The 20,922-nt window shown below is 48.7% G+C and overlaps 2 protein-coding genes across 2 annotated transcripts; one reads left to right on the top strand and one right to left on the bottom strand.

Annotated features, from left to right (window-relative positions):
- The first annotated feature begins 1,535 nt into the window (after positions 1 to 1,535).
- Positions 1,536 to 12,277, top strand: LOC131208440 (phospholipid-transporting ATPase ID). The gene is made up of 22 exons (XM_058201194.1): positions 1,536 to 2,421; positions 2,901 to 2,959; positions 3,079 to 3,291; positions 3,368 to 3,904; positions 4,644 to 4,727; positions 4,803 to 4,937; positions 5,024 to 5,272; positions 6,482 to 6,754; positions 7,057 to 7,074; positions 7,678 to 7,844; positions 7,926 to 8,049; positions 8,119 to 8,292; positions 8,363 to 8,639; positions 8,712 to 8,864; positions 8,936 to 9,143; positions 10,230 to 10,519; positions 10,591 to 10,814; positions 10,875 to 11,100; positions 11,168 to 11,271; positions 11,342 to 11,590; positions 11,665 to 11,784; positions 11,854 to 12,277. Exons 1-22 carry the CDS (start codon positions 1,536 to 1,538, stop codon positions 12,211 to 12,213), a joined length of 5,130 nt encoding a protein of 1,709 aa, XP_058057177.1. The 3' UTR covers positions 12,214 to 12,277.
- Positions 12,278 to 14,340: 2,063 nt separating this feature from the next.
- LOC131208522 (septin-1) lies at positions 14,341 to 20,783 on the bottom strand. Its single transcript, XM_058201300.1, has 6 exons — positions 20,663 to 20,783; positions 20,227 to 20,392; positions 17,266 to 17,458; positions 16,177 to 16,435; positions 15,739 to 16,104; positions 14,341 to 15,663 (listed from the first exon to the last, which is right to left on the bottom strand). Exons 2-6 carry the CDS (start codon positions 20,245 to 20,247, stop codon positions 15,426 to 15,428), a joined length of 1,077 nt encoding a protein of 358 aa, XP_058057283.1. The 5' UTR covers positions 20,248 to 20,392; positions 20,663 to 20,783; the 3' UTR covers positions 14,341 to 15,425.
- Between the last annotated feature and the right edge of the window lie 139 nt (positions 20,784 to 20,922).

The raw sequence follows: 20,922 nt of genomic DNA, 5'->3' as shown, positions 1-20,922 counted from the left end.
GATAGCAACCCCTGATGATGATGATGCTAATGGTGCACAGATTTACGCAGAAACCCATTTTTTTTTTGTGAATAGTGAAGTCAAATGTTTTGCAAATCTGTTTGAACGAACGGAGCCGCTTTGAAGTTGATGCACCGCGTGGGTTCAAACTGCCCACAGTCGCAACAGCGACCGATTCATCAGCTTACACCGACGATGTACAGGGCCTACCTTTAGTAAGTTGATCCATGACCAATTTGAGAACCTCTTACGATTTTCGTGTAACTCGAAAACTTGTGCATTCCTACGAGGGTGTTTTGAACCCGTCCGGTTATCTTTCTTTTTTACTTCGTCTCTTAAGTTCGCCCAAACAATTTCCTTGTTCGTCGAAAAGTTGTTTAAAAAGAGTAAAACATGCGTTTCAGTTTTGGCGAATTCTTCAAAACTGACCCTTGATGTTGGTGAGTTCGCTTGGATATTTCGATTCCTTGAAAAACAGCTAAAAGTCAGAGAGAAGCAATGTGCGGCATAGCATGCTCTAATCAATAATGTTACCAACGACACCACCAACTATCGCCTCAGGTGACATTAGGAGCATCGAGTAGCCTTCTCTAATGGTTTTCGTTTCCAATCGGTTTCGAGCTTACTACACGATAAACTTGCGCAAATTGCTGGTATTTATAACTAGTACAACCAAAACAGGAATTCTCGTGACCGTGCAGTGACTTTACAGGGGATTTTGAGAGAATGCTCTGAACTTCAAGAATGAAATGTTCCAACTCCAAACCCGTTGGTGAAGTTTTGAATTTGTCAACCCAATAATTGGGCAAACCATTGGGCCCCTGGGAGTTGCTCCGTGATTGATTTGAACTTCGCGCCTCACCCGGGCCGGCCGATCGGCCACCTGGCCCCATGACATCACCCGCTGGCCTCGATATAGATTTTTGTTGTTCATTAAGCCAATTGAAGAACCATCCCATCGTTGTCCTGTCCTAGACCAACGCCTAGCACAACCCACTCCGTAACGGTGCTGTCCAGTGCTGATCTTGACCTCTACTATTCGCGTGCGTGCGAGTGTGTATTTGTTTGAAAATGCTTAACAATTTACACTTCCCAACAAAGTTGCCACCATCGGTCGCTCAAATGGCGCGCCGATCCAGTCCTCGGGGAGAAATATCGATGGATGTGTTTTTGATTGAGTAATAACGACGATAGTGATTCTGCATTCTACCGCGGGCCCACCCAGGCCCAGGCCGGAGCCGCAAGTGATAGTGAACCACGCAGAGTCGAGTGTTTTAATTGACGTGAAATTGGTGTGTCTTGGATGTGGTGAAACGGACAACGAAAGCAATAACTGTAGAGCCTCTCTCGGTTAAAGTCTCGGCCGCGGGCCCTCGAATCGCTATGTGATCCTCAATAGCGCCCCATCAGAAGTCGAGTAATCACAGACTCCCCGGACAAGGATACGATGGTGGTGGCCAGCCGGACCGAAGCCAGGAGCGTCACGAAGCACCGTTTATAGTCGTCCGATCCGTGCTGCCACACGGACCATCACCATGCCGATATCGCATGCAACGACGGACTCGGTCGAGCTGGAAGTCCTGGAAATTCGGCACGATTCCAGCGAGGACGATGCCGACGAGGCAGCGGCCGCTCTTGGCGGGCGGCGCAAGCACCCGCAGGCTTGTCGCCGCCAGCAACCCCCGACCGGTGGCGCCGCCGGCGCAACGGGTGCCGAGTGTCGCCCCGCGTCACCCCCGAAGCGGAAGCGGTTCCGACGCAATCGCACCAGCGGCCGGCGGAAGTCGAACTCCCAGAGCTGCGGCAGTCTGTACAATCTGGCGGCGACACGTCCGCTGCACGCCCAGCGCTCGGAACCGAACGTCAACTTCTACTCAAGCCCCGGTGAGCAGCCGTACGAGGCGACGATCGACGTAAACTTCCACGTCCAGGACAGCTCCAACACGCTGGACGATGCGCCGGTGCTGGAGAGCTGCGAGAGTCTCGGCCGATCGCGGAGCGGCCGAACTCGGTGCAGTTCCGCGGGCACCGGTCACCGCCTGCTGATGGGTTGCTCCTCCACGGGCGCAGAAATTGGTGTTGGTGGTGGTGCTTGTGGTGGTGGTCGTGGGATTGATACCGTCCACTGTGACGACGAGGATGACGAAGCGGGACGTCGACGCCACGACGGCTCCGGAGATGAAGACCGCAGAGGGCACCACCGTATGCTGGGTGCCGATGCCACCCACCTTCCGGCGCACGGTTTCCGGGCGTCGATTGTCTCCATGCTCGGCCGGCTGGGCATGTGGAACACCGGCAAGGCGGCGAAGGGAGCCGGCCAGCCGTCGGCACCGATGGCTCGCAGCGAGACCAAGTCGTCCTTCGATCGCGGTCAATCTTACATATCGAACGGAGCCACCCGACTGCGATCGATTTTCGGCGGTAAACACCATCGCCCTGCACACATAAACACGTGTCCTGATTGCATCTTCTCGCCCACCTCACCCGCACCCACACTAACCTGTTGCTGCACCGCACCACACATCTGTTCGCTTATTGGCTTGGCGCTCATCATCTCCATTTCGCGGTCATCATTGTTGCACCCACCGCCATTGCATTGTCCGCTCATTCTGCAATTGGTCGCATTTTCCTTTTTTTCCATTCCATCGACGGCTTCTCATACGCCTTCTCATCAGCGCCTTGCTCTCATGGTACGAAGCGTTTGACGCTCTTTATTTACCACTCTGTTACTTATTTTCTTATTCGATTCACCTTTTTTCATCCCCACGAAAGTGTTCCATGTTGTGACTTTACATAACGTTTTAATTGCTTTTTTTTTCTTCGTTTTACTTTCCAACTGTCGTTTGTTTGCTTTTTTGGCTAACTTATTCTTGGTTTTCTTCATTTGTTTCAACGAGCAGAAAATGAACGACGAATACGAGCCAACGATAGAGAATATAATACACAGTTTAAATACGCTGTAAGTATTTTCGCGAGGCGGATCCTTTCTTTCCTCTGTAATGGCGTTGCTTTATCTTTCTTTTCACGGGTTTTTCTTCCCCCTCCCCAAACCAACGCGGACTTGAACCCGGACGGCAGAATAACTTCATCAAAACGTCCAAATATTCGATATTAACATTTCTGCCTTTGAACCTGCTGGAGCAGTTCCAACGTCTTGCCAACTTTTACTTTCTCTGTCTGCTGATCCTCCAACTGATACCGGCGATCTCGTCGCTGACACCGGTCACCACCGCGATCCCGCTGATCGGTGTACTGATGCTAACTGCCATCAAGGATGCCTACGATGATTTCGTAAGTGATCGCCGTTGGGTCGCCGGATCCGACTTCCGTTCTACTTTTCATGTCTTTACCCATTCCTGCAACGCAGCAACGACACATGTCCGATTCGCAAGTTAACAACCGGCGCTCGAAAGCGCTCCGCCACGGCAAGCTGGTGGACGAGCGGTGGTCCGGGGTGCAGGTCGGCGACATCATCCGGATGGACAACGATCAGTTCGTGGCGGCCGACATCCTGCTGCTGTCGTCGAGCGAACCGAACGGGCTCTGCTTCATCGAGACGGCCGAGCTGGACGGGGAGACGAACCTCAAATGCAAACAGTGCCTACCGGAGACGGCCGCCATGGGCCAACAGGAGGACCTGTTGTGGAAGTTCAACGGCGAGATCGTGTGCGAGCCGCCCAACAACCTGCTGAACAAGTTCGAGGGCACGCTGACGTGGAAGAACCAGCGCTACCCGCTCGACAACGACAAGATCCTGCTGCGGGGCTGCATCATCCGCAACACGCAGTGGTGCTACGGGGTCGTCATATTCGCCGGCAAGGACACCAAGCTGATGCAGAACTCGGGCAAGACCAAATTCAAACGGACGACCATCGATAGGCTATTAAATTTTATAATCATAGGAGTAAGTAGACTAGACTAAGGTAGAACTGGGGTCGTAGGGCAACGGAAATGGGCACCATTTTTCATCGGGAATTTGCACTTGGAATTTTCCATCCACCCGATGACGGCATCTTTGCTGGGTGGAAATGGAATAGATGCACCGGCAGAAAACGCATCGCCGCCTGCCAGTGACAGAATGTTGCGCGAGATCGCGACTGCTAATGATTTACGGCTCTTCGGAAAAAAGTGGTAAAACAATGCAAATATTTATGTGCCCGGGGTGGCGGTTCTCGCCCAACTAGCGGCGACCATCAAACGGCGGGAGGCTCACAGTAGTTTGCTGCGTCGTAGGCGTCGGTAGCAGATGGTGGTCCACCGTGATTCGTTCGCCTCTCCGTCGGTCGGACGAGCGCGGTCAATAGAGTTGATTGAGAGGTTCGCCCCTCGAATCGATTCGCGCCCCAACCGGGTTCCAACCGGGCCGCCCTGACTCATCGCTGGTTGGTGGCGCTTCCGAGTAATCATCATCCTTGCGCGCAATTATTGGCAGCGAATTGATTAATGTACCGTGCGCTGCGATCGTATCCGGCAGGCCTCGATTAGAATGCAAACGATGTCGCCTCGTAATGCGATGAGGGCTGAATGTACCGATTTATTCGGTATAAATAGATCCCTATCCCTCCGGACCTCCAGGGACAAATTTTACATCGCATTGGACACCTCAAAACGGGACTAACATTCTTCGTCGCTTCCCGTTACAGATAGTATTCTTTCTGTTATCGATATGCGGGTTCTGCACGATTGCGTCCTCAATATGGGAAGCGTTTTTAGGATATAAATTTCAAGTAAGTTTCCGTGTCATTTACTCACCCGCCGGTTCACAGGTCGCACCACTTACGCCGCCTTTGTCCCACTTCCAGATTTATCTGCCATGGGAAAGGATAATCCCCAAGGATTACCTGCAAGGTGCAATCAGTATCGGATGTCTAGTCTTTTTTTCCTACGCAATCGTACTGAACACTGTGGTGCCAATATCTTTATACGTGTCGGTAGAGGTAGGTACCGGTGGAAAAAAGGAAGCTAGGCGAACGAAGGAGCCCAACAAGATTGACCCCAATGGGCATGACATTCGCTCTTACAGGTGATACGGTTCGCGCAATCCTTCCTCATCAACTGGGACGAAAAGATGTACTACGAAAAGTCGAAAACCCATGCCAAAGCACGGACGACCACGCTGAACGAGGAGCTGGGCCAGATTCAGTACATTTTCTCGGACAAAACGGGAACACTGACGCAGAACATTATGACCTTCAACAAGTGCAGCATTGCCGGTCGTGCCTACGGCGACGTGGTGGATGTGCGAACCGGAGAAACGGTCGACCTGTCCGAGGTACGTACGAACCAGTTACTAGGAATGTTGAAGGTTGTAGAACCCCCTGGCTTGCGTAGTATTCGATTAGAACTCTTCACCGTTTGCCACTGTTTTCGTCCTACTCTGCGTGATAGTGTGTGAATGAATCCATATCTGATTGGTTGTGTCCATAATTTGGTTAGAAGATGTTGAATGAATATCAAGATTAAAATTTTGTTAAATTATATGGAGTCGTTTTAATTCACGAAATATTTTTTTCTAAATTTTGTACTCGTTACTTTTAGTGTATTCTCTTTCAAATAGTATAAAATAGATAATATTCCAAAAATCTAATTTTCTAATTAGTTTGGCCCCTTAGAAACATATTAAATTCAATTTTTGTCTTTTTGACCATTTTGTTAAAAAAGAAATACAAAATAATCAATCTTATAGTGGTTTTATAAAATGCAGTACAGCCATAGCAATATTGCGAACCTTGCGGTTCTCTTTTCTACATCCGGACAAAATTATTCAACAACTTAGCTGTAACAACTGTGCTTCGAATAAATGCAACTGCAGAAAGGCGCTTGATGCCACCAACAGCACCCACTACTGCCACTGCAAATTAACAATCCTTCCGGGGCGATGGTGAACCGTGCTGCCGGTCCGTGTGATAGGCCTTCGAAAGGCTGTAGAAAAGAAAGCGCTTTCCCACTTTCAATTGTTTCCTCTTTTCCTTTGTCCGTTTTACCCGTTCTACCATTTGTGTGACGAGTGTTCCTTTCACAAACATTCGCACAACGAAGCGCACTCGATTGTTTGCTCGATTTCGATTCTATGTGTCGTGTACCAAGGAGTTTAAATTTACGTGTTTTCTTTCTTTCTTTCCTTCCCCAACGTATCTCCCGGTATGTCTCAATTGTCTCAATCTGGTTTGCCGTCGCCCATTCGCCCTTTTGGCTGCACAATCATTCGTTCGTCTATTTTTTTGGTTTGTTTTTTTTTATCACTCCTACTTCCATCTTTTCATGTTCCATGTCTGTATTTTGCTGTGAAACCGTATCTTGCTCCATCTCGTCGAGATTGTGTCCTTGCTTTGCTTCTTCCTACTAATGCCTATTGTTTTGTCGATTTTAATTTGTTTTTGGTGTGTTTTTTTCTTTACCTTTCTCTCTTCTTCTACACCTCTCTCTACCCATGTGCCTGCTTTTTCCGTTTTCTCTGTATCAACGCGTTGTTCGTTTGTAGCCGCCATTCAACAGTAACACGTCGCTTTTGTTAAACGCTGAAGAGCCACCAGGTCGCAGCACACCACAGCCAACAACCACCGCCGAACCAGTTCAGATTGCAAGCCCCTCAAACAAACAGCATCCACCTTCACTACATGTTAGATTCAGTCAGCACAGTAATAGCCAAGAAACGCAGACGTCCATATCCACTAAGCAAGACACACAAGCCTATATCCCGGCGCAGCCGACCACCGACGTACCACCAAGTGGGAACAATACGCAAGGACTGCATGTATGCATGTGTTTATTATACATATAAATTTCTCACTTTGCGCACACGTCTGCTGAAATAGTTTGTTGCTCATGCTTCTAGCCAGTTTTGTTTCATATTTTTGCCCAGCTTCAATTGTGCGTTTCTGTTTCCGTAAAGCAAATGGCTCTTGATAATTTGACATTTTCCACCGTGCTTAAGACGCTTGAAAGAGAGGTATCATCTCTATCGCCTATTGCGCCACAACGCACAATGGCCAACTATCTACACGATCACACCGATACGTTTCTGGTATTAATACAGTACATATTACCATTGTTTAGGTTTCCTCATACAGCGTGGTGAGTTTTGTTTTCAAATCCATTCGTTGAGCTTAAAACACTGCACAGTGTCAATGAAGTGCGAAGCTTCGTTGCCTCTCACGCCATAAAATTGAGCCACGCTTTTATTGCCAGGATTCCGTTCATTAGTGACACGCAAAACAAAAGTACAATCGAAAAATACAATCGGGATGGAAAATGATAAATTATCAAGAATGCACCCGCAAGCATAGAATTTCGATGATTGGCATGTTCGGCAAAAGGTGATCAATTGCATGGGAAGCGGTTTTGCTTCTGTTTTTAGGTTTTTCTCGATATCGTTTGCTTGCTTCCGGATTTCCGGCGCACTTTTTTTTCGAACCGTGTCTTCGTTCTCCAGGGCCATGCAGCGGACATTTCATTCAAATGCCTTTTATTTTTCTCTTTCTTTACTGGCTTTTCAATATGCTTTCTTACCAATCCCACCAATCTTGTCCCATCTTCAACTATCGGCTGCTGCTTTTGCACTGCGAAACCACATTCCATCACCGACATTGGCCAACAATGCCCGTTGATCCTTTTCGGTTGCTCATGGTTGCTCTCGCATAACGAACGGTGCCCTTAAACACACCGACACGGCGCTAGGTTACGGAGTCGGTAGACTTTTCCTTCAACCCGGAGTACGAACCCGACTTCCGGTGGTACGATCAGGGGCTACTGGACGCGGTCCGGGCGGACGAGCAGCATGCGCATAACTTTTTCCGTTTACTAGCTCTGTGCCACACGGTGATGGCGGAGGATAAAAATGGCAAGTAAGTAATGGCAAGGAGGGCCGCTGGACAATGTATGGCCTCCCGGAACTAACCGATCCCGATTCCCGATATCCGCTGCAGGCTAGACTATCAAGCACAAAGTCCTGACGAGGCGGCCCTCGTGTCGGCGGCCCGGAATTTTGGATTTGTTTTTAAATCTCGAGCACCAAACAGTATAACAATAGAGGTCATGGGACGGATGGAGGTAAGGATATGGGTCAGGGACCACCGCTCCGGAACCCGCTAACACCTACTTCCGTTCTCTTGCCCACAGGAGTATGAGCTGTTGAGTATATTAGATTTTAATAATGTTAGAAAGCGAATGTCCGTGGTTTTGCGCCGCAACAACTCCATTATTCTGTACTGCAAGGGCGCCGACAGTGTGATATATGATCGGCTGGGGCCGAACCAGCACGACCTGAAGGCTCGCACCCAGGAACACCTGAATGTAGGAAGCCGTACCGCATCGCTTCGGTTGTTAGTTCTCGTGACCGTTACGCTTGTTTTTTTTTTTGCAGAAATTCGCTGGCGAAGGCCTACGGACGCTAGTCCTTGCCGAGCGGAGGCTATCGAAGGAGTTCTACGAGTCGTGGCTGGTGCGCCAGAGAGAAGCTGCCTTATCTTTAGACGGTAGAGAGGACAAGCTGGGGGCGATATACGAGGAGATCGAATGTGATATGCAGCTGGTCGGCGTGACCGCTATAGAGGATAAGCTGCAGGATGGTGTGCCGCAAACGATAGCGAACCTCCAGCTGGCGGGCATCAAGATATGGGTTCTGACGGGCGATAAGCAAGGTAGGTAACTGGCGTGGCCGGTGACTAATCTCCGTTGTCCAGGACCCCTGATCGCTTTTGTTTCGCCCACAGAAACGGCAATAAACATAGGATACTCCTGCCAGCTACTAACGGACGACATGGTGGACGTGTTTGTGATCGACGGCATCACGAAGTCGGAAGTGGAACAGCAACTGCGGAAGTACATGGACTCGCTGCGGATTGTCAACACCTACCACCCGGCGAGTAAGTCTTGAGACTGGGGCCACTTTTGCTGATGTAGCGCAGGATCAATGATTGGTACCATCACATTGCAGATGTCCAAAAGGGGAGCACTGTGCACGCGCAAACGGTCGCCAGCAGTGACACGAGCGCCGTGACCGCAAACGGTGCCCACAGCAGCAGCTCCGGGCCGATGGTGGACATACAGAATACCTCGCCCCCCTCGGTTTCGGTGGTGACGTTTAGGTGGGATAATAGACATAAATATACAAGTATAGGAGGAAGCGAGGAGGCACCGGACAGGTACACAACGACACGATCGCGCGGACCCTTATCGATCTGCCCAACATGTTTTACTGTTTTGTTTACTATCTCTTCCAAAAAACATTCCCACCTTCCAGCGGTCGGTTGGAACTTATTCGATCGAATCCCAATGTAATCACGCTCCCCGAACCCGGAATATTGATGTATTTTTGTTGATTGTTTCCCCCGTTTTTACTTTATTTTGTTATATAACAGCGAATACAATCGTTTGTTGTGTGGTTTTTGTTTGTTTTCTCTTTCTCTCGCTCTCTCTCTCTTAGTTTGGTTTGGTTTGGTTTGTTGCTCAAAATCTAAACGAACTTGTAACATTTTTGCGTTGTGTCTCTTTTTTGTTCCTCTTTTTTGCACTCCTTGTGGTATAACAGTTTTATCTGTTTCTTTTTCGTTGTCGTTTTCTGTTACCTTCAATATCTCGTTTTCTATTGTTTTCATCCAATCTTCGACTAAAACAATGTAACGAAGTATACCAACCGCACCGGTGTTCGGCGTTTGAGATATTACACTACTGACGTGATGCACACAGAGTTACGCTAGCCAATGCCTTCCTCATATGCCTGTACAGATGAACAAACAATGAATAATAGTAATAGTATCGTAAGAACACTTCCTTCCATTAACCTCTCTATCTCTATCTAACTCACTCTCTCTCTCTCTCTCTCTCTCTCTCTATCAGCCCAAAGCCATCCTCTCTGTTAGTGTTTGTAGTGTATAGATCTTGTGTTTCGTGTTCCGTGTTTGTCACAACTAATCTCCCGGCCCGGCCACATATTTAATCAACCTAGAATAGTTCCTTTGTTGTGTATCCACCTTAGTTTGAACCCCGTTTGAGTTGTTCGTGACATTATCGTTCATTGTATGTGTATTCAATTGCGAATGAATGTTTCGGAACTATGGCTAGATGACTATGATTTCCCAAGCACTCATTAGCAATGTGGATCCCACTTCTACAATCCCGTTCCTTGATCCTTTTATCTGATCCTAGCCGTCCCTTCCCTCAATCACTCACTTCACCACCGGTACGGTATGAGCGAACGAACTAATCGACCGATCACGCGTCATTCGCAGCGTAAACTGTAGCAACTACTCCGAAGGGTTCGAGAAGGGCGAACCGACGCTCACCGAGTTGGACGAGAACACCGGCGTGGCCCTGGTCATCAACGGCCACTCGTTGGTGCACTGTCTGACGTCGGAGCTGGAGAGTAAGTTCCTGGAAATTGCTTCCCACTGCAAATCGGTCATCTGCTGCCGCGTGACACCCCTCCAGAAAGCGATGGTCGTGGAGCTGATCAAACGGGCCAAGAACGCGGTCACACTAGCGATCGGTGACGGTGCCAACGATGTGTCGATGATCAAAGGTAAGCGAACGAAAAGCCGGGCTGCCCGGAAAGGACACTAACTAGCAGCTCCGTCCGATTCTCTCCGACAGCGGCGCACATCGGCGTAGGAATCTCGGGCCAGGAGGGCATGCAGGCCGTCCTGGCCAGCGACTACTCTATCGCCCAGTTCAAGTTTCTCGAAAGACTGCTGCTGGTGCACGGCCGCTGGTCGTACTATCGGATGTGTAAATTTTTGCGCTACTTTTTCTACAAAAACTTCGCATTCACGTTGTGCCACTTTTGGTATGCCTTTTTTTGCGGCTTCAGTGCTCAAGTGAGTATAGCGCCGGTTACTCCACTGGTTCGTCTTTCAACCGTGCCTTCTACTCCACAGACCGTTTTCGATCCGATGTTTATATCCGTGTACAATCTATTCTACACCTCGCTCCCGGTGCTGGCGTTGGGTATCTTCGAGCAGGACGTGTCGGACAAGAACAGTGTCGAGTATCCGAAGCTCTACACACCCGGCATCACCAACGCACTCTTCAACACGACCGAGTTCATCCGCAGCGTCCTGCACGGTATCTTCAGCTCGCTGATACTGTTCCTCATTCCGTACGGTAAGGCGTTGGCCGTTGTGCTAAGGACACTCAAACTGACTAATGAACTCGATCGCGTCTTCACCAGGCACGTACAAGGACGGCATTTCTCCGGATGGGTACGTTCTGAACGACCACATGTTACTCGGTTCGGTAGTGGCCACGATACTGATTCTCGATAATACTGCGCAGGTATGTGTGGGACTATGGCAGGAGCATAGCGTGCATTTTAGTCACCCAATACCCTCCCGTCTCCCGGCAGATCGCACTCGATACGTCGTACTGGACCGTGTTCAATCACATCATGATCTGGGGCAGTCTGCTGTGGTACTTCTTTCTCGACTACTTCTACAACTACGTGATCGGTGGCCCGTATGTCGGATCACTAACGCAAGCCATGAAGGAAGCCACCTTCTGGTTCACTACCGTCCTAACGGTCATTGTCCTGATGATACCGGTACTGGCCTCGCGGTTCTACTTCGTCGACGTGTTCCCCAGCTTACCGGACAAGGTAGAGGCACCGTGCTAGGGATTCGCCATAATTACCACTGATGTTTTTATTTAAACCCTGCTTGCTTGCTTTAGATTCGTGCCCAGCAGCGACTGGCTTTGCTGCGTTCTCGTCAAAGTAGTGACGTGTTGCGTACTCCATCGGCTCGTAAAGCCCGCCGATCACTCCGTTCCGGCTACGCGTTTGCGCATCAGGTAAGCCGCGGCGCACCCAATTGCGACATGGCCCAATACTTATCCCGCTTCGTTGGCCCTCGTTCGCAGGAAGGATTCGGGCGGCTCATTACGTCCGGCAAAATTATGCGCAAGCTGCCCCAGGACTTTGCCTTTCCGCTCGGATTGGGCAGCAAAAAGCAACAATCAACTGAATCGACCAAAAACAATAACAATAACGTTAACAACAGTAATGCCAATAATGTTAACAACACAAACAACGGTGGCGGCTTGGCAGGAAGCATCGCCACCGGCGGGAGCGTAACGACTGCAACGGCGGCGACCGGCACCACGCTGACGGCGATGGCTTCGGCCGTTAACGGTAATCAAATAGTGAATCTCCCGGGTAGCTCTAACAGCGATCACAGTCCGAGGGCCCCGTGCCAGGACCTGGACACGATCAACCTGTAAGCGAGCAGCAGCGAGCAGCTCCACACCACTGTACCTGCTAAGAAGATTCTTCACACGGAATTCGTCAACCACCCCGGACAAGTAACGAAACACACATCCTCAGATATCCTTTCCTGATTCTTGATACACTTTTGGAGCCGTTTGTTAAAGCATATCTCGGCGTCGGGGAACCACGGACGTTGTTTTAATAACATTCTTTCACACCACTGACAATTCGGTCCATTGTAAGGCCGGAAGCTGTTGCACGGGAAACGATTCTACCCAATCTCTATCATACTACAAAAGGCGATCATCATCGATCCTATCCTTTCTGCGTTCAGGAGAATCTGTCTTAATTCATGATATTTTAACGCTCATCAACACAGCGCGTGTTGTAAGAGATCGCCACTATCCTCACAATGCTACAATGACATATAACAATAAAGAGGCAAAGGGAAATCCGACGCCGGAATCTCTCCGGATACTCGTGCGAGGACAGTAGATCGGCAACGACACATAGCGAACATCGGGAACAAACTGTTGTCGCCGTACTTACCCATTGCCGATCAGCTGCCTATTTCCTTCTGTCCTTGAATCTCTAACAAAACAAGAATCTAGTAAAACTAAAAAAGATCTGTAATAAAAGAATCGAACTCGTAAAGCAAAAAAGAAAAGCTAACATAAATAACTGATTGTGATCGTCCTGTGGGTACACATTTAACCCAAATATGGCAACTACGAGGAAACCAAGCGAAAGGTACACAGATTAACCATATAAAACAGTTGCTGAACGAAAGATTATTACCGTTTCGGAAGTGTTTGTAAATACCGAAGCAAGATCTTTAAAGGCACGCACGCCTTTCGATGGCCGGCATCCGCAACGGCGCGATGGGCTTTGCAAACCAACTGTTTGTTAACTGTTTTGCATTTGAACCGCGTTGCGATTTGATTTTGAAAACTCGAACACGAACTATTTGTCTAAATGCCCGTTAGATAACTCTATTAACAGATGGTAGCATCAACACACAGTTATAACACTATAAATTTTGTATATATTTCGCATAACAGAATGTGAGGGGTTGAGGTCAGCGGAGGCTCGGAACACGGATCGAACCGAATTGAAGCTCGGCGACCGAGAGAATCAGAAACAATCAAGCAACAACGCTAGGCTAGGCGACCGAATGAGGGAAGCCCGAAAGAAATGGGATGTCATTCGTGTAACGTAAAGCGACAAAAAGCCATACCGAATGAGGATATAGTCAAATGTGATGGCGAGCCTTGTGTAGTAAGAGGGAACACTACTTGTCGGGTGATTTTAGTGGAAACACACACAGCAATTGTATTCAGTTGCAACTGTTTAGCTAACATGTTTCGTTTAAGTTAGGAACATTGGATTCGACAACACATTAAGTACAGTTACCAAATTGCCGCGTCCACTAGAGCGCGAGATCGCACGGCGAACGGTTTTTAGATTGTAGACAAACGTCCTTACGTAGCGTGTTGACTCTTTGAATGTGAACGCCAGATTGGGTATTATATTTACACAGCCTCTGAAAGAAGTTCTTGCATTTTTGCTTTCAATTATGTTCCTTTGCACACCTAGCTAATGGGGCCATTAAAGGATAGATTCGGCTCCTCAGTGATAGTTTTTCCATTTTCATTTCCACCTCTTTCCTGGGCGAGCGCGACTTGCTCAAACGAAACTAGTTCCACGCGGTTAGTCAGCAGGAAGTAGGAAGAAGGTTATCGGTTTATGATTGTGTATTGATTTATGTACAAAGCAGCCTCTAAAAGGGCGAACGTGCATCTAATGCAAAACCCCCGAATGTTAACCAAATGAAAGCGGAGAAAGTAATCGGAAAATACCGAGAGAAATTAGCGAAACAGGTCGCTCAGATGCATTCCTACGAAACACCACAAAACACTACGAATTAAAACCAACACAACACACACTCAGTGTTACGATGAAACCAAACAGAGAACGGTGGACGAATTGTGGCGCAGGTGGACGAATAAAAGGAAAATACATTGTCGGTAAAATCGGTAAAAGGATTCTCTTCTTCACTGGTGGGATGTTGATTCGCTGATAAGCAAATGGATGACACAAAACCTACAAAACTCTGGCGTGATGACGAGGGTTTCGTTTCATAGAATACGCTTTTATTGAAAATTCTTTCTTGTCTTAGTGTTTAAACCGAAACGTATAAAATATAGTAATACTCTAAAATACCCCTTTTACATCGTACATTTGTTGTAATGTAACTTACGAGTTTAGGAAATGTATATAATAGATTTGCATGCTTCCAGTTTTCCGCTATTGCTGTCCGAGAAACAGAGACGGCCGACGAAGCGCCACGTCGGCTTCCTGGCCGCTCTCGGATTTTTGTTTTTGCACTTTATCTCTGGAGTGGCGACTCCAACGAACTTGCACCCGGATGTCACAGGTCACGCGCGTGAAACAACGAAAAGGAATGGATATATTTTGCAGAGGCATTATATTGCAATCTCCACCGCACAAAAGGATACATGATTTCGCGTGAGCGGAAGAGAGCTCCCGTCAAAGGTTTTTGTCTTATGATTAACACTGAACGTGTCCCTTCCCTAATCGTCTCCGGCTTAAGTACCCGCGCGGCCCCACCTTGGCCCGGTAAATATAATTGCTTTTCATTGCATCCTGTTCGATTAATCTGCAGTGGCCAAAGCTAGTGTTTTTGGAGCTAAACTATAAAGAGGATATTGAGGGGTTTTCGATGTTGCTTGCACTAACGTTTTCTACCAGACAATGTAACGGGGTTGTAGCCTACCGAGTGTGTACCGTGAAGGGGCTCAAGGAGCCACGAAAGAAAATGAGCGGATTTGAGATTCACGATCGTTCCCTCGCTTCGGAACGGACCATCACCATATTGTTTGGCTTGAAGCAGAAGATGGCACACGAAATATGGAGGAAAAAGGATCGTTCCTGAAGTGCAACGACGCGGCTGGCGAAAACAAAGACCAACTTATCGACCGACCGCCCAAAACGATCGGTTCGTGAGATGAGGTTATTATGTTGCTCTAACGAACGAGCTATCAAAAATCTCTCTATCTCTCTCTGTTGTGCTTACTGCTGGAGGGTCTGTGCACTCTGTCGGAAGCGTATGGAAAATTGTGCCCTTTTTTTCTTGCGCGGTTCCGCACTACAGTATCGCTTTGACCGTCACTGTGCTGCTACCTTCGTTGCGGTTATGGGCGTGTTACTTTTGTGCCTGAAATTTAGCCTGCATTTGGGCCAGCTTCTCCTGCATCCGGCGAATCTCTTCCTCCTTCTCGCGCAAAATCCGATCTTTCTCCGACAGCACTTCACCCGGCACACCGTTCTCTTCCTTTATCACGGAGTTGGTATTTTTGCGAACCGATTTCGCCAGCCGCTCCGAGCGATAGTTTTCGTAGTGCACTTCCTGGGTCACCTCCTGCAGATCTTGCATGTGTGTGCTAAAAAAGTGTGGTAGAGCGTTATTATTTGATCATCTGTCGAATGTGCTTCCAGCTTCCATCCTTTACACTCACATCAGCATGGTACGCAGCTTGATGAAATCACAATGGTCCGGGTTTTCCACCTCCACCACACCCCACGGATAAAGACGGCCGCGTACCTTGCGTCCCTTCACCTCCAGCAGCGTGGTCGAGCCGCACACCGCAAACGGAACTGCTTCCTTCAGCTGGCGTACCTGTTCCTTGTAGTCCTCGTCCTCGTCACTATCGCAATCTGGCAGTGGATAGATTTTGATCCCATTATCTTCGATCTCCTGCAGAATGCGGCACTTGAGGCGTTGAATTTCCTTCTTCGTTAGCACGTCCGCCTTCGCGATCACGGGCACGATGTTCACCTTGCAGTGCAGCTTCTTCATGAACTCGATATCGAGCGGTTTCAAACTGAAGCAAAAACGTTTGGAATCTGGCGTGATGCAACTGCAGCCTGTTTTGCTTCCACCCAGCAGTGCTTACCCGTGCCCAAATGGTGAAATGAAGTAGAAACAGCAGTGTATCCTGTTATCGACGATGTTGCGCCGATTGAGGCCACTTTCGTCGCGTAAAAACCGCTCGTACTGCTCATCGATGTACTCGAGGATCGCACTGAAGCTGTCGCTGTTGTCGATCGCGTCGCCAAACCCGGGCGTGTCGACTACCGTTAGGCGCAGTTTGACACCCCGCTCCTCGATCTCCACCGTCGATGCGTCCAACTTTACCGTCATGTTTTGCTTTTCTGGAATGAGACGATCGGAGCGAAATTCGCCAAAGCGAAAAGACACACTTTAATGTCAATTGGAAATTCCACGATCTTCCGCATCGAGCCGTTAGTAACAGGTCGCCATTCGGATTCGCTCTCCACGTTACTCAATGCGCGATCGCGAATTACGCGATCGCGCGCGCGCGTACGCTTCGAGGAGCCTGTAACACAAATTGTAACGCTTCTAAGCGATTCCACTCGAAGGCGTGCGCCCGCTATGGCGTATATGCGCTAGTGGCATAGGCTGTTTTCATTTTACTTTCACCACCAAACCACAGCGCTTTGAATGGGTGACGCGACGGGTGAAACCAGGGAATGGAAATGTTTAATTAATTGCAAAGTAAATAGAAAATGGCGTAACGAGCACGACCGCGTTTTGCAGTTTGACAATTCAGACATTCACTATCAACCGTGCCGGTGGGAGTGGCAGTAAATCAAACTGATGAGCACGCCGATGCCAATAAAAAACCATCAGTTTACAAATAGTACATTAGCAGGTCTGTAAACTACGCCCACTGCCATTCAAGAAGCTGCTTCCGCATCGTACGCCGTTTTAAAGGAAGTTTGATGAAGTTTTTTGCCACTTACATCGCTCACTTGAGTCTAAGTGCCACACCTTTTTCGAGCGTACGGTAGACTAAATATCATCACATTTTGGAGTGATCCTCAAGGCGTTTCAATGACCAAATTTACTTTACTTTAGACTACTTCCATTCAACAACCGAACACGTTGTATGATTATTTCCTGGTTTGGTCAGGGCTAGTTTAACGCAATGAAGAATCCACATCTGCACCGAACTACTTACCGACCGCATTTGGTATTACGCGCTCGGGATAGAGATCACTGAGAAACAGACTGTTGACCAGTGTCGACTTGCCCAGACCGGACTCGCCGACGACCATCAGCGTGAACTCGAAACCCTTCTTCACCGACTTCCGGTGCACTTGGTTGGGCAGGTTCGCAAACCCGACATAGCCGGAGGTTTCCACGTTGGAAAACTGTTGGAGAAAATAAGATCAATTATATTTTTATAGAAGTACCAAACACAGTACATGACGGCACCACCCGACACCCACCATTGATTTACAAATCAACCTCAAATCCCGCATCGCGACACAAAACACTTTATAAGCCAACGGTCGTTGCAGTCTCTACAGCACAATCCAGTGCGATCCGGACCAGCGAAGCAGTCGAGCAATTATGTGCGAAGATTACTTGTTAATAGCCAGCCATTACTAGCTGATCGGTGAGTGGAAAGAATGTCCCTCTGCCGTCGACCAAAACGCGCACGTGATCGGTGGCTAACCTAATTTTCCTATCCCTTTATACTGCAGCGGTACAACGCAGGGCGGTTGGTTGTGATGGTGCCGTTTCGATTTGATACGTCGAATCGTGGCCACCTGTCGGAGTTTCTCTAAGAGGCTCGTGCATGCTTTAGTAGTTCCATTTCTTTCTCGGCGTACGTGCGTGGCATTGGCCAAAACATGGCGCTATGCGCTTTTCTTCGCTCGCCATAGCTGCCGCGGAACCGACGAACCATATAACACACTGCCCCAGAGGTGTGTGTCTCTACGGTCCTGCTTCTAGCGGCACCGTCGATAACCGTTTGGACATGCAAAGCGCGTACCTACTCGCGCATAAACTGGCCCAGGGGTTCAATCAACTCCGGGAGAGCCAACAGGCCGGTTGGTTTTAGAAGGAAATACAAAAAAGGTGTTAAATTGAACCAATTTAGCGGTGGCTAAGCATGTTACAGTACATCCGCATCATTTTTTCAAGTAATGGACCGCTACATGGGGAAAATAATGCAAAAAACGAGAGGATCGTCTATTAGATCGGTCTGTTACGACGACTCAAAGGCGTCGTGACGTGATGATGATGCGGGCTTAAAAATTGCAATAATTGATCCTCCTTCTTCGCACTCAACTCTCCACTCGCCCCTCAAGCATCGCGGAAGATGAAAAGATAAACAACCCTCGAAAATATTCATTAGATTAGTTAACACGCTTCGGGGTTCGCTGCGAAGATCAGCTAATGATCAAATGAAATAAAAACCCCACGGTTTACGTGATCGTCTCGTGAACCGAAATTTGGTGGCCTGCGTCCAGAAAGTGGTACAGCGAATTTTTGATTTAGATACCCGCTTTTCGTTCACCCAGACACATCTGCCACCCACCCGGAAGGTGTACCACAAAATCGATCAACGAGGCAACGGAGCGGATGGATGTCGTAACACGCGTAATTGATACGCGTTCAATTTGCGATGAAAATTATTTATTTTTCTGCTCTTTGTCCAAAAACAAATCGGTGGGATGCCTACACGGTTTGAAATTGCCAACTAGCACATAAATTTCATTTTCCCATCAACGATCAGCGGTTCGGTGCATGGTCGGATAGAAAACACAAATTCTAATTTAACAATCAACTCAGTTGTAGCTCTTTGAAACCGACTAGAATTCAATAGCTGTTGAGGCTGTTTTATTATAATTTAATATAATTTTATTGCTAAAAGCAGACATTCATTCACGACAAGATGAACCAAAGAGAACTACATACATTTCGAAAGGAGGTTACAACTCTTACCGAGATACCGACCTGGGTTTCAAACTCGGCACATTCTTTCTTCATTGAACTGCATGTTTTGCAATGCAGTGTTGTATTGATTTGTTTCCTTCAAGAGAATTGTGTCCTCTATCGGGATTGGGATTTGAGTCATGTCGAATGAGAGCTGCGCATCGAATGAGATCGCATTACACCGCATGTTGAACGCAAAAGCATTTAAGTCATGCGCCGGGCGGCTGATGGGATAAACAGTATCTCGGCGTCTCACAAAGCCGGCTGCAGCCTCTGCGCTCTATTTAGCCACGGCACGAACAAGTAAACACCCCGACTCTCGGCTCGGCTACCACATCTACGGGGACGTTACAAAAAAGAAGATTATTCCATGAGCCGGAAGTTTACAGACAACAAGCTGCCTCATGAATGAATGCGCTTCGTTTCAACTGATTAAACCCGGTCCCCAATGCTTGGCATCGTCGCTCGCGTTTTCGTTCCCATCTTCTCTCTCGCACGCAATCCGAGAACCCGATGTTGGACAACCCGGTTGAGATATGTTTCTCCATGTGGCGCATAAGGAACGGAAAACTACGGTGCACATGACTCAGCGACACACAACAAACGCAACGTGAGCATGTTTGACTGGCCACGCTTCGGCCGTAACACAAACAAGACAAACTATTTTAAGCGAATGCTACGGTCCCGGTGTGGCTTTAGCCTCCGGCGGTCCACCGTCAGCCTCCAGCCAAACAGTGCCGTCGTCCGTCGCGTCTTGCCGCAATTAATCCACCCGCTCAAGTGGCGCGCGCGCGGGCCAGATGATTTTTTCAATTGCTTGTTTCGTTTTTTGTTGCTCCCGAACGAACCGCGGCGACGACGATGAGGCAACCGCAGGCCATCACTGCACCCAGACTGCATTTCTCTCGCACTGCAACGCCGCTGACCCCACGAGGATGACAATTCGTTGCTCGCGGTGGTGGTGCGAGACAGTGACTCACTGGGGGCCAATGCAGCGATATGTGCAAATTCAACTGGACGATTGATTTATGGTAGCGCAGCGACCACCACGGAGCGGGAAGCCGATGGCGAGTTGCTAATACTTTTCAGGCTTAGCGCAGTAGGCACCGTCGATGGGGCACTTTCGCTCGAGTGCAATTGTAAAACAATTGCAACCCTGCAAGGGAATCCTAGGGTAATGGCCAATACTTACCGATTTACTCGTATCGGACATCGTGCTGAGGCTGTTGCGAGGTAGCTTTGGCGTTGGAACCACACAACTGATAACGCTTCGGAATTCCGGCTTCGCTTGTTAAAACAATGGAATCCTTTTGGCAGTGAAAGGAGGCACAGACGAACGTACAACCGATACGGTGGTCCTGAGGATTGCGAATGAAGCCGATGGTTATCCGCTGGCAAATCTGCGATATTTTTAATGTGGCTGCCCGAAGGACACCGGGATCAATTCACACGCACACACACTCGGAGCCCACCGTCCTCGCTCGCCCTCCTTGTCAAACACCGCCGACGGATGTTTCTGGTCCGGCTTGGGTTTCGTTTTTTTCCCGACGCCTGTCCGGGAGCCAAGGAGTGCTAGGGACGCCAAACAGGGGTGGCCGGATTTGCAGTGTTTGCGAAACGTTGCGTACCTGGCAAAGGTTGGCTTCGTTTTTTGTCACCGTTTTTTAAACGCCACCGAAAATGACCGACGAACAGGCAAAAAGCGCAGAACACTTCGCACCCCGATTTCCAGCGCTAACTGACTGTGTGTGCGGGGCGGGTATGGGAATAAAAACAGTGTACCTAAATCACCACCAGCGAACTCAACACGGTGCGCGTGAGGGAGAGAGCTGCTAGCATGCGCCGTGCGAAAGAGCGCAAGCATCCGACTTCGACAGTTGGCTGGAAC

This window comes from Anopheles bellator, chromosome 2 (assembly GCF_943735745.2).
Source record: "Anopheles bellator chromosome 2, idAnoBellAS_SP24_06.2, whole genome shotgun sequence".
Taxonomy (NCBI): domain Eukaryota; kingdom Metazoa; phylum Arthropoda; class Insecta; order Diptera; family Culicidae; genus Anopheles; species Anopheles bellator.
The sequence above is the reverse complement of the archived record's forward strand: the minus strand, read 5'-3'. Positions and strand labels throughout refer to the sequence as shown.

Excerpts from the sequence above, each read along its gene's own strand:
- LOC131208440 (XM_058201194.1), top strand. The coding sequence starts at position 1,536 with ATGCCGATATCGCATGCAACGACGGACTCGGTCGAGCTGGAAGTCCTG. Across the intron at positions 2,960-3,078 it reads ATACACAGTTTAAATACGCT|AATAACTTCATCAAAACGTC; the intron begins GTAAGTATTTTC and ends CCCGGACGGCAG. Across the intron at positions 10,520-10,590 it reads CGATGTGTCGATGATCAAAG|CGGCGCACATCGGCGTAGGA; the intron begins GTAAGCGAACGA and ends TCTCTCCGACAG.
- LOC131208522 (XM_058201300.1), bottom strand. The coding sequence starts at position 20,247 with ATGTCCGATACGAGTAAATCG. Across the intron at positions 16,436-17,265 it reads CGTAATACCAAATGCGGTCG|AAAAGCAAAACATGACGGTA; the intron begins GTAAGTAGTTCG and ends GTCTCATTCCAG. Across the intron at positions 16,105-16,176 it reads ATTTCACCATTTGGGCACGG|TTTGAAACCGCTCGATATCG; the intron begins GTAAGCACTGCT and ends TTTTTGCTTCAG.